General features: G+C 45.1%; 1 protein-coding gene across 1 annotated transcript; it reads left to right on the top strand.

Moving 5' to 3' along the window:
- Nucleotides 1-4,395: 4,395 nt before the first annotated feature.
- Nucleotides 4,396-5,509, top strand: LOC110305439 (olfactory receptor 2W3-like). The gene has a single exon (XM_021177430.1). The coding sequence runs from the start codon at nucleotides 4,426-4,428 to the stop codon at nucleotides 5,431-5,433; it is 1,008 nt and encodes a 335-aa protein (XP_021033089.1). The 5' UTR covers nucleotides 4,396-4,425; the 3' UTR covers nucleotides 5,434-5,509.
- Nucleotides 5,510-10,859: the final 5,350 nt, after the last annotated feature.

Raw genomic sequence — 10,859 nt, 5'->3', positions numbered from 1 at the left:
CTGTCCTGGGAGAGGACTCTAGGGTCTGGAAGGTGTTTCTCACTGAGGGGACAACTGCCTGCATCCTCTTATCATGTCCTCTGGAGAGAGTTGTTTCCTTTCAACTTTTGGCTTGTCTCCCTGAGGGTGAAATAAGATTTTTCTCCTTGTCATAGGAGGTCTCTGCTTTGTCCAGACAAGGGAAGCCTCTGGTGTCTACACAGAAGTGTGTTATCAACAACTAACGAAGGCCTTTGTAAAGTGTCTTACTGACTGAGCATGTTGTTTGTCTCTGAGGAGGTCACTGTGTTAGTGTTCCTACATCTCAGGGAGGTGTCCTGATGTCTGAGGCACCCATGTCTGTGTCAGAAAGGATCTTGTCAGCCATGCCTCAGAACAGTTTGACCTCGAAGCTGGCACAGACAGGCATATACCTCCAATTGGTCTGGGAAGAGTTGGCCGTGAATGGCTATTTTAATTCTCTTTTTCTCTCTATCAAGTTCTATCAATAGGGCAACAGTCACACTGCTCTGGGCAAGAAGTGCTTGTGCAGAGAGCTGAAATCCTGGACCTAAGACTAAGCACAGCCACGGAAAGGCTGTCCCTCCAGAGTCTGATTCAGAAAGAGTAAGGGGTGTGCCCTTCCCAGAGCCTTTCAGACAGCAAAGGTGTCCCATACCTGTTAAACACTGGTTTCTCAGAAAGGCCAGTGCCAGTGGGAAAGCCCTGTGGAGTTCCTGGTGGGGAAGGTGCTCCATCTTGATTTCAGGTCTTATGATTATTTGTGCTTTAATATTGTTTTTATTTTAGGGAGAGAGAAAACTATCTCATATTAGAGAAATTAACAGCTTAGTAGAATCAAATTGTAGATAGTGCGTTATGCAAAATTCGGGCACTCTAGTAATGACTTCAGGCTCACAGAGATAGGAACCCTGAGGGGATGTGAGAGCTAGTTGGTTTTTTGTTGTTGTTGTTGTTGTTGTTTTTGTTTTTGTTTTTTTTCAAGAGCAATGCCAAAGCAGCCTTTTAAGATCTGATGCCATGGAGCCCACTAGTGTAAACATTCCTCTTCTTCAACATGTACAGCAAAGTCACGAAATCTTCCCAGGGGAAAGTCGTTCTTGACTGTGTCAGTTAAAAGAATGAAAGTTCGGGAGGAAATCTGAACTCAGGCTGTTCTGAAAATCAGACCCAAGCCCTTCATTTTGCTAGGATGTGTTTCTCAATGCCCAGTACCCCTTTGGAAGCACCAGCTTGTTGCTATAGTGACTGGAGAGTCATTTCAGCTGTTGTGTGTTCAACCTCTTTCATCTTCCTCCCTCACCTCTATTCTGATTCAGTTGTTTAGGAGAATGCAGAGGAGAGTTGGCGTCCTGATCTCTGAGAAGCAAATGACAAAGATTAAAGGATAGACTAGCATTTAATCACTCCTGGGGCTGCAGGGCTAGCTCGGTGTTTAAGAGCACTTACTGCTCCTGAAAAGACCTGTGTTGGGTTTCCAGCACCCACATCAGGAGGCTCTCAACCACCTCTAGCTTCAGCTCCAGTGGATCCCATGTCCCTTTCTGACCTCTGCAGGCACCAGCACAGAAACAGTCAGAGAAAGACAGAGTCAGACAGACAGACAGGCACACAGACATAGACACCGACACACAGACAGATGTTTATATATGTACTTTTCTTAAACTAGAACAAATACCTGAAAGAGTGAAGTATTTACATCTCTTCATAAAACTCTCAAACAAAACCTATCACAGAATAAGAAATGAAAGAAAATGACTTGTAGGTAAACCAAAGATTTACAAACCAGCGCCTTTTAAACATGAGGAATGTTCTTATTGATGACTGAGGGCCAGCAATTTAAAACATGAAGATACTGATTTGTGATCACCAATAACCATGAATATATATTTAAGAGAAATTTGCAAATGACATACAGTACTTAGAAATATGCCAAGGAATGATTTTGGAAAAAATTGTTTCTTTCCAGGCATGGTGGTACATACACTAATTCCAGTGCTTGGGAGGTAGACGTAGGAGGATCTCTGTGAGTTTGAGGACAGCCTGGTCTTCATAGTGAATTATAGGACATGCATGGCTACAAAGTGAGACTCTGTCTCAGAGAGAGAGAGGGAGAAAGGGAGGGAGGGAGAGAAAGAGAGAGAGAAAGAAAGCCAGGCAGACAGAGACAGAGACACACAGAGAGAGAGATATTACTTATTATTTAGTTATTTAGTTATGTGTGTGTTCTCACAATACATTTAGCTTTGTTGTGTAGATAAGGATAGCTCTGAGTCTGATGTGTAACCAAAGATGGCCCTGAACTCCTAATCCTCCTGCCTCTGTTTCCTGACTGCTGGGCTTACAGTGATGAACCACCACATTTCATTTATATGGTGACAGACGGTGCAGAGGATGAAACTTGGACTTCATGCATGCTAGACAAAGTGAACCCCAGCCCCATATTTTGTTTTTTATATATTTGAATTTACAATATCTGGGTAGTCAAAATTTCAAGTAATGTCATATGCCTATGCTCATTTGAATTTAGCAATTGCTTTTTTCCCCCATTTATAATACCATTGTCTGTTAAATAACTAATGTCATTAACTAGAAGTTATTAACTACATACACACACTCTTTCTGCGGACCCTCTGCCTTTTGATGCTGTGAATATGCTTTGGAGGGTATTTGTCCTCTGACTAGGGGTCAAAAATGCAGGGCTGATTCCTTCACATGAGATTGATGGGGGCAAATAGAAAACATTCAATTCTCAGTCCTGTAAAAGAAACAGGTTTCTTTTATTAAAACAACATGTACAGCCTTGAGGCGTGTGTGCAGAGAAGTAGGCATATCTTAAGAACTATGAGGTCAACTTAAACTCTAACTAAGCATGCAAGAATGGATTAATGTCTCATGCCTTCCAGTGATCTATGCAGCACTGGTGCAGGGCATGCAGGCCACCTCAGCTTTCCTGAATGCAAAAGAGTCTAGGGGATGGAAATTGGTAGAGAAATTGGGTTTATTTACACTTGGACCACACCCAAGATAGAACCTTCCTTTCTCTGTCTTTCCTGTAACGTGCTACAGAGGCAAGGGTCTATGCATGTGCTATTTAGCTGTGAGGTGGGTCGACCAATCTTCTCCCAGCAGGATTCCAACCTGGACCCTGGGCCTTCTCCATTTCTTGGTCTAGCTGGCAAGAAGACTCAGTGGGTAAAGGGACTTGCTGCCAAGCCTGATCACCTGCATCTGATCCCCCATGCTCACATGATGGAGGGAGAAAACTGATTCCTAAAAGTTGTCCTTGTACCTGCAAAGGTGAGCACACATACACACACACACACATGTAAATAAAACAAAACTTTAATTCGGATTCCATTTTACTTTAAGGAGTATTTCCTATGTACTTTGGAAGAAAAACAAGCAGCATGCTGTCTAGACAGCAGGCTCAGAGAGAGGTCTTATGAGCCGCTGGTTTCACTGATAACCTATTGTCTCCTACACCATTCTTCTATTCAGAGATCCAAAATTCACTAAAAATAACCAAAGAACAGAATATGTCCCATGGATCCCAAGCAAACCACAGTTCGTTTGATCCAGATGTGGTTTAGTGCTTCACCTGCACACTTAAGTTCCTCTCTGCTGGGAATGATGCTCTAGATGGGTTTTGCCCTTGTCAATTTTGATAAACGTTAATGGTTTACAGTAGATTTCTCTATATTTTGCAGTAGATTATGAAATGCATAATATATATGTATACACACACATACATATATATATAGTTTATACATTTGTAAAAAATTTAAAGATATTTCTAGGTAACACCAGCCTGTCCTTGAATTACCAAATTTTCAAAAATCTCTAAAGAAAAACCCAGCAAATTTATTTTCAAATACATCTGTGTGTGAGCCAACCCACGTGGGCTCACAGGGGTGATGTCCACATTTCCCATCAGCTGTGCTGNGCGTGTTCAAATGCTCTGGGTTGATTATTCAGGGCTGGATGCTAGGCGTGTTCAAATGCTCTGGGTTGATTATTCAGGGCTGGATTTTGTGCTCTTTGCCTTTGGACAGGAGCTTGGGATTGTGGGTCTGGAGAGAATCAAAATCTGGACCACAGCACAACTCACCTCTCACTTCATGGAATTAGAGGCAAGCCTAGAGCAAGTGAAGCAGAAACAAAGCATCAATTGCTAGGTTCAAAGACAACCCTGTCCAGTTTCTCCGCATGACAGCTGACTTGCCATACACATGACTCAGTTTGCTTATCTGTCAGAGTTACTGCATGGTTGTTGGAACACAACCATCTTTAACGAGATCTGGCGCCCTCTTCTGGGGTGTCTGAAGACAGCTACAGTGTACTTACATAAAATAAATAAATAAATCTTTAAAAAAAAAAAATAAATAATGGAAGTTCTGTCCGCTCCCATCACTGTCAGTATTGATGTCTTCCTCAGGTGCAGTAGAGATGGGAGCAACCAACGACAGCACCTTCAGCCATTTCATGCTTATAGGCTTCTCTGACCGGCCCGAGCTGGAGAGGGTGCTCTTTGCCATCATCCTGCCCGCCTACCTCCTGACCCTGCTGGGCAACAGCACCATCATCCTGGTATCCAGGCTGGACCCGCACCTGCACACCCCCATGTACTTCTTCCTCACACACCTGTCCTTCCTGGACCTCAGCTTCACCAGTAGCTCCATCCCACAGCTGCTCTATAACCTCAGCGGGCCGGACAAGACCATGAGCTATGTGGGCTGTGCTCTGCAGCTGGTCCTGTTCCTGGGCCTGGGGGGTGTGGAATGCCTGCTGCTGGCTGTAATGGCCTATGACCGCTTTGTGGCGATCTGCAAGCCCCTGCACTACATGGTCATCATGAGCCCCAGGCTCTGCGTGGGCCTGGTCTCAGTGGCCTGGAGCTGCGGCGTGGCCAACTCCTTGGCAATGTCTCCAGCAACTCTCAGCCTACCCCGCTGCGGGCACCGCAGTGTGGACCACTTCCTCTGCGAGATGCCAGCCCTCATCAGGATGGCCTGTGTCAACACAGCTGTCGTTGAAGGCATTGCCTTCATCCTGGCAATAGGCATCGTGCTGTCACCCCTGGTGTTCATCTTGATCTCCTATGGTTACATTGTAAGAGCTGTGTTGCGAATCAGCTCAGCTGCAGGGCGGCAGAAGGCATTCAATACGTGTGGCTCGCACCTCACCGTGGTCTCGCTTTTCTATGGAAATATCATCTACATGTACATGCAGCCCGGGCACAGCTCCTCCCAGGACCAGGGCAAGTTCCTCACCCTCTTCTACAATATTGTCACCCCTCTCCTCAACCCTCTGATCTACACGCTCAGGAACAAGGAGGTGAAGGGGGCGCTCAGAAGGCTGCTCCTGGGTAGCCGAGAGACAGGGCAAGTGAGGGCTGGTTCCAGACGGACTAGAGGAAAGCTGTCCGGGTGAGGATGACAATGAATACTGAGAGAACTTTGCAAGCTCTCAGGCAAATATTTAATGAGAAAGAAAGGGGGCAGAGAAAATGTTCTGCAGTGATTTGGGGGAAATTCTGACTATTCTACCACAGAGGAAAACACAGGCACGTTACTGGATTCACAAAGGGTTCTGGGATTTGGTAGTCAGGAAGATGGTGTGTGTTCTAAATTTCTTCCTTGTGGTTAAAGCAGATTTTCCCATGTTCGCTGCAGATCTGATGGTTTGTCCCTAGGCTGGTGTAGTGTTATCCTGTACATGCTGAGATGTGATCTCCTGGTAAGGTAAGGGGACAACAGGTGCCTTCTGTGTACTTTTTACATTAGGGACATCAGGGGAGAGTGACTGGGTAGCTGGTCTTACAGGTAAGGCATAATCACTATGCTCTCTTGTCCCCATGTCCCCACGTAAGTCCCTATTTTGATATCAGGGGTATGGAGGGTAGGCATCCCTGGTCTGGATGTCACTCCACATAAGTAAGGGCTTGGGTAGCACTGGCAATACTGGATCTGATCAACACTAGTGGACAGCTCTCTAACTGATCAACACTAGTGGACAGCTCTCTAACTGCGTCCTCTGGGTTTTCTATAATCCTGTGTAAGGTCCCAAACTATCTGCTTTGTGAATGACCTGAGTATTACATGTTTCCCTACCATTCTATCCCATGATGAGCCACCAATCAATAAAGAGTATTTTCACTCATCTCCCTTGTCAGCATCACTAGGTTTAGAAACCAGGAGACCAAGGGACTCCTCAAAGTGGGTCAGAGAGGGTGTTTGTAGAGCATTAACTGAGGGGGAAGGCCCACCGTGAGTGTCTCTGTGCCCCAGATGGTTAACAAGACTAAGACAGAAGAAACAAGCAGGAAGCCACATCTCCCTGCAGTTTCCAGGCTGCCCTGAGGTGAGAAGCCCNTCGGCTGGCCACGCCTTTTTTACAAGATGGACAGAACCATCAGAACCATCGGAACCCCTGAGCCTCTGGGCNTTACTTTTTNATCAAAGCTTAGTGACTTAGTCATAGCAATGAAGCAGTAACTAATGTTACAGCAAAGCTAACTAACGGAACAGCAAGGGTAAGTTCTCACCAGCGTGTAACCTGGTCCCAGGTAGGACACAACTTTTCTTAAAAATGTATTTCATTTGCTTGTTTTAAATTTCTTTTTGATCACTTTTATTTTGTGTGTGTGTGTGTGCATAGGCTGGCATGTTTCACAGTGCGTGTGTGGACGTCAGAGGATAATTTGCAGGAGTTGGTTCTCTCCTTTAATCATACAAGTCCTGAAGATCCAAATCAAGTCAAGAGGTTTAGCAGCAAGCACCTTTACCCACTGAGCCATCTTGCCAAACCTGTTTTTAGTTTCTTAATCACATGCTAGGTGCTTTATTCATATGAACCAAGTGTCTCTTCATGACCACTGTTCAGCATTGACTTCTGTAGTCGTGTTTTATGTTTCCAATATTCCTGCCAAAGCGTTTTGTAGAATCACATTGGTTCTCTGTCCTTAAACCCCAGCCTTTGACTTGACCCAGCCCAGCCCAGCTCAAATCTGCTATGAGGTTCTGGATAAGCACTGACCTATGATAACCACATGGGGGAGGGGCAATGAACTTCACTGTGACTTAGGCTTGTTTTCATCTTGTGAGAAAGCCTCCAGGTGTGGTAAGTCTCTGCTGGACTCTCCTATTGGTAAATCTCAGCGTTTGTTTGTGGCTGACCTAACTACAGTGATGCCCATGCTGGACCCAGAGCTGAAGACAAAACCCCGACAGAATCTGTCCCTAACCCAAGATGGATAAGGTTTTGCCTCATTGCAGACAGCTGTGATTCTATTGCCAAAACTCCAGGATGAAAGCAGGGGAGAATCCTTTTTTTTTTTTCCTTCCAGGAAAACCATGCAGCTTTTCTTCCTGGACAAAGGTGAGAACAGATGGGGAAGTATCTCTTGTGATGCCCACTCTGCCAAACTCCTCACCTCGAACCCTTGCAGTGTGTGGGCACACAGTCCTCCCAGATCTCTGGGCATGGCTGAGCCTCCTGGGAGCAGGGGACACAGGCTCATCTCTCAGCAGACCCTCTACTCCAATTGGAATCTTCTTGAGCTACCCTTGAGCAAAGGAGGTATACAAAAGAAACAAGCTCCCCTGGCTTCTAAATAATAGGTTTTGTCTGGGATAACTCGGAACAGCCAATCAGGACAATGAGAACAAGGACCTTCAGCAGCTACTTCCTCTTGTGTGGTTGATGGAGGAGAAAGCTCCAGCTTGGGAATATTTTGTTTACTCTTGAAAGCAGCCAAGTGTTTGAGAAATGCATCTTGTCAGACTCGGCTTTAATTGTCAGTTTGACACAACCCAAAGTTATCTGAGAAGAGAGCATGGACTGGCAGGTTGACTAGGTCTGAGTGACCTGTGGGCGTGTCTATGAGGGACTGTCTTGATTTTAATTGGTTCAGGAGGACCCAGCCTATTGAGGGGAGCGCCATTCCTTGGACAAATGGATCTGGGCTATGTAAGAAAGAAGCTAAGCCTGAGCCTGTGAGTGAGTCAGGGAGTGGCTTTCCTTCTTGGATTCTACATCCGGTTCCTACCTTTGATCCTGCCCTGACTTCCCACAATGATTGACTGTGACTTGCAAAAATAAGCCAATGAACTCTTTTGTCTCCGAGTTGCTTTTGTGTTATAGTGTTTTAGATCAGGCACAGAATAAAAGTAGAGCAAGTCTAGACTGAAATGGCCAGTTGTTTCTAAACCTCACCCTTCCATCTGTGTGAACTTGACTTTCATTCTTCAGAGATTATGAGTTGGGCTAGGGATATGACTCAGTTGCTCGAGTGTTCGTCTAATGTGCTCGAAGCCCTTAGGCAGTGTGTGTGTGTGTATGTGTGTAAATGTGTAACTCCAGCACTTGGGAAGTAAATTCAGGGGAGGGTCAAAGTTCTAGCTCATCTCCTGACTATGTAGCCCGTTCAAAGTTACCTCCACAAAAGAAGGTCAGGCTTTCTCTGGGTCAGTCTCATCCCCACGGTCTTTTTTTTTTTTTTTCAAAAATTATTTTTTAATTAGGTATTTTATTCATTTACATTTCAAATGCTATCCCAAAAGCCCCTCAGACTCTCACCCTGACTCCCCTACCCACCCACTCCCACTTCTTGCTATGCCGGGTCCTGGCAAACACAGAAGTGGATGTTCATAGTCAGCTATTGGATGGAACACTGGGCCCCCAATGGAGGAGCTAGAGAAAGTACCCAAGGAGCTAAAGGGATCTGCAACCCTATAGGTGGAACAACAATATGAACTAACCAGTCCCCCCGGATCTCGTGTCTCTAACTGCATATGTAGCAGAAGATGGCTTAGTCAGCCATCATTGGGAAGAAAGGCCCCTTGGTCTTGCAAACTTTATATGCCTCATTCCCACTGTCTTAAAGGGGCAGGTGCCTTGAGTCTACAGCAGACCCAGACCTAAACCCAGACAGGGAAGCCCTATGGGGAAGAATTTAACCCATTCAAGCTGTTATTTATTTTACAAAAATGGACAATACCAATAGCTGCTCAGGCCCATCAGTGTCTCTGCACAACCTCCCGATAGTCTGGAGGGTGGGAGACAGGCACCATCTCCTCCATAGTAAGAGTCTAAGGACTACAGGTTCAGGCCGGGAACCTTACATGGTGATTACTGTCATCACACCACCTAGATGAGGAGAGAACGGCTGTCAAACAGGTGCCTCTTTGTGTGTGTGTGTGTGTGTGTGTGTGTGTGTGTGTGTGTGTATGTTTTGTTTCTATTTTTGGTTTGTTCTTCTGTTTTGTTTTGGGGCTGTTTGTTTGCTTTGTTTTGTTTGAGTCAGGGTCTCTCTATATAGTCCTGGTTGTAGGGTCAAACCCTGAGCTCTGACAAGCCAAGATTGATGGGCTGCCTTCAGTTAGCCAGAGAAGGAGGTAACTACTAGCGAAAAATGAAGTCAGAAAACTTATTCTGGTCACAGTGTGAATGGAAACCAAGAAGCCCAGTAAGGCTCATCTTCAGTGTCCTGACATGAAGTTTAGCTTTTAAGAGGACAAGAGGCATGCATAGGTAACCAGTCCTGGTGAGGGTACGGTCCTGTCCAAGGCTTGCCCACCATTGTCCCAATGCTAACTCGTCCTGCAAGGTGGTCTGATGATTGTTGCAAATGGATGAAATATCTGTCTGGGATACAAGCACTCCTTCTGGCCCACACCAAGCTTCAGTCTTTCCCTTCTCCAGGTGTGCGATTCCTGGGGAAATTCCAATTTCTGATTTTATTTTTGGACCATTTTTTCTGTCTTTTCAGCATTTGGCGAAATGGACTCCAGTGAAACTTTTCCATGAGCTTTGCCCATTTCTCTCTGGAGGTATGAATAGTGGAGACTTTGGGGGCCTGAGATTTATAAATGTATGGCAGAACACAAATATATTTTTCTATTCATGACATAAAAAAGGAGATTGTGTTAGTGTGATTTGCAAATGACATAGCCATAGCAGGGGACTCAGAAATCCTATGCAGCCTGATGTTTGTGAGAAAGGCAGTGCAGAGGACAGATACGTTGCTCAGTTAGTGGGCTGCTTGTCTAGCATGCGCAGACCTAATGTCATAATAAATGTCTGTCTTCCTATCACTGGAGAGGAGGAGGCAGGGGCTCAAAATTGGCTCCATAATGAGTTCAAACCAGCACAGCACAATGAGAGCTTCCCTCACAAAAAGAGGGAGAGAGGATAGAGAGATGTCTCAACAGTTGAGAGCATTTACTGCTCCTGCAGAAGGCCTGGACTCAATTCCCAGAACCCCTACAGTGCTTCACGATGGTGTTTAACTCCAGTCGCAAGGGATTTGATGCCCTCTTCTGGCCTCTGCAGGCATAAGACACAAAAGGGATACACAGATACACATGCAGGCAAAACAGCTGTACATTTACATTTAAGAAATATTGAAAGGTACACATGTGTGCAGCTTCTGACACCATACTGGAGAAATGGAGCCGAAGTGCCCCAGCTGATGCCAGTCTGTGCCGCAAGACAGCAAGTTACAGTTATATTTAGCTTTAAAAATCCAACCCATAAATATGTTGTTTTGTTTGCCTTGGTGTTTGTTTACCTATAATTTCATTGTTTTGAAGCAGTGTCTCATGTAGCCCAGGGCGGTTATCATGTAGAAAAATGCGAATTGATCCATTTCTATCTCCTTGTACTAAGGGCAAATTTAAGTGGATTAAGGAACTCCACATAAAACCAGAGACACTGAAACTTATAGAGGAGAAAGTAGGGAAAAGCCTCGAAGATATGAGTACAGGGGAAAAATTCCTGAATAGAACAGCAATGGCTTGTGCTGTAAGATCGAGAATCGATAAATGGGACCTCATAAAATTATAAAGCTTCTGCAA

Source organism: Mus caroli, chromosome 11 (assembly GCF_900094665.2).
Source record: "Mus caroli chromosome 11, CAROLI_EIJ_v1.1, whole genome shotgun sequence".
Taxonomy (NCBI): Eukaryota; Metazoa; Chordata; class Mammalia; order Rodentia; family Muridae; genus Mus; species Mus caroli.
The sequence above is the reverse complement of the archived record's forward strand: the minus strand, read 5'-3'. Positions and strand labels throughout refer to the sequence as shown.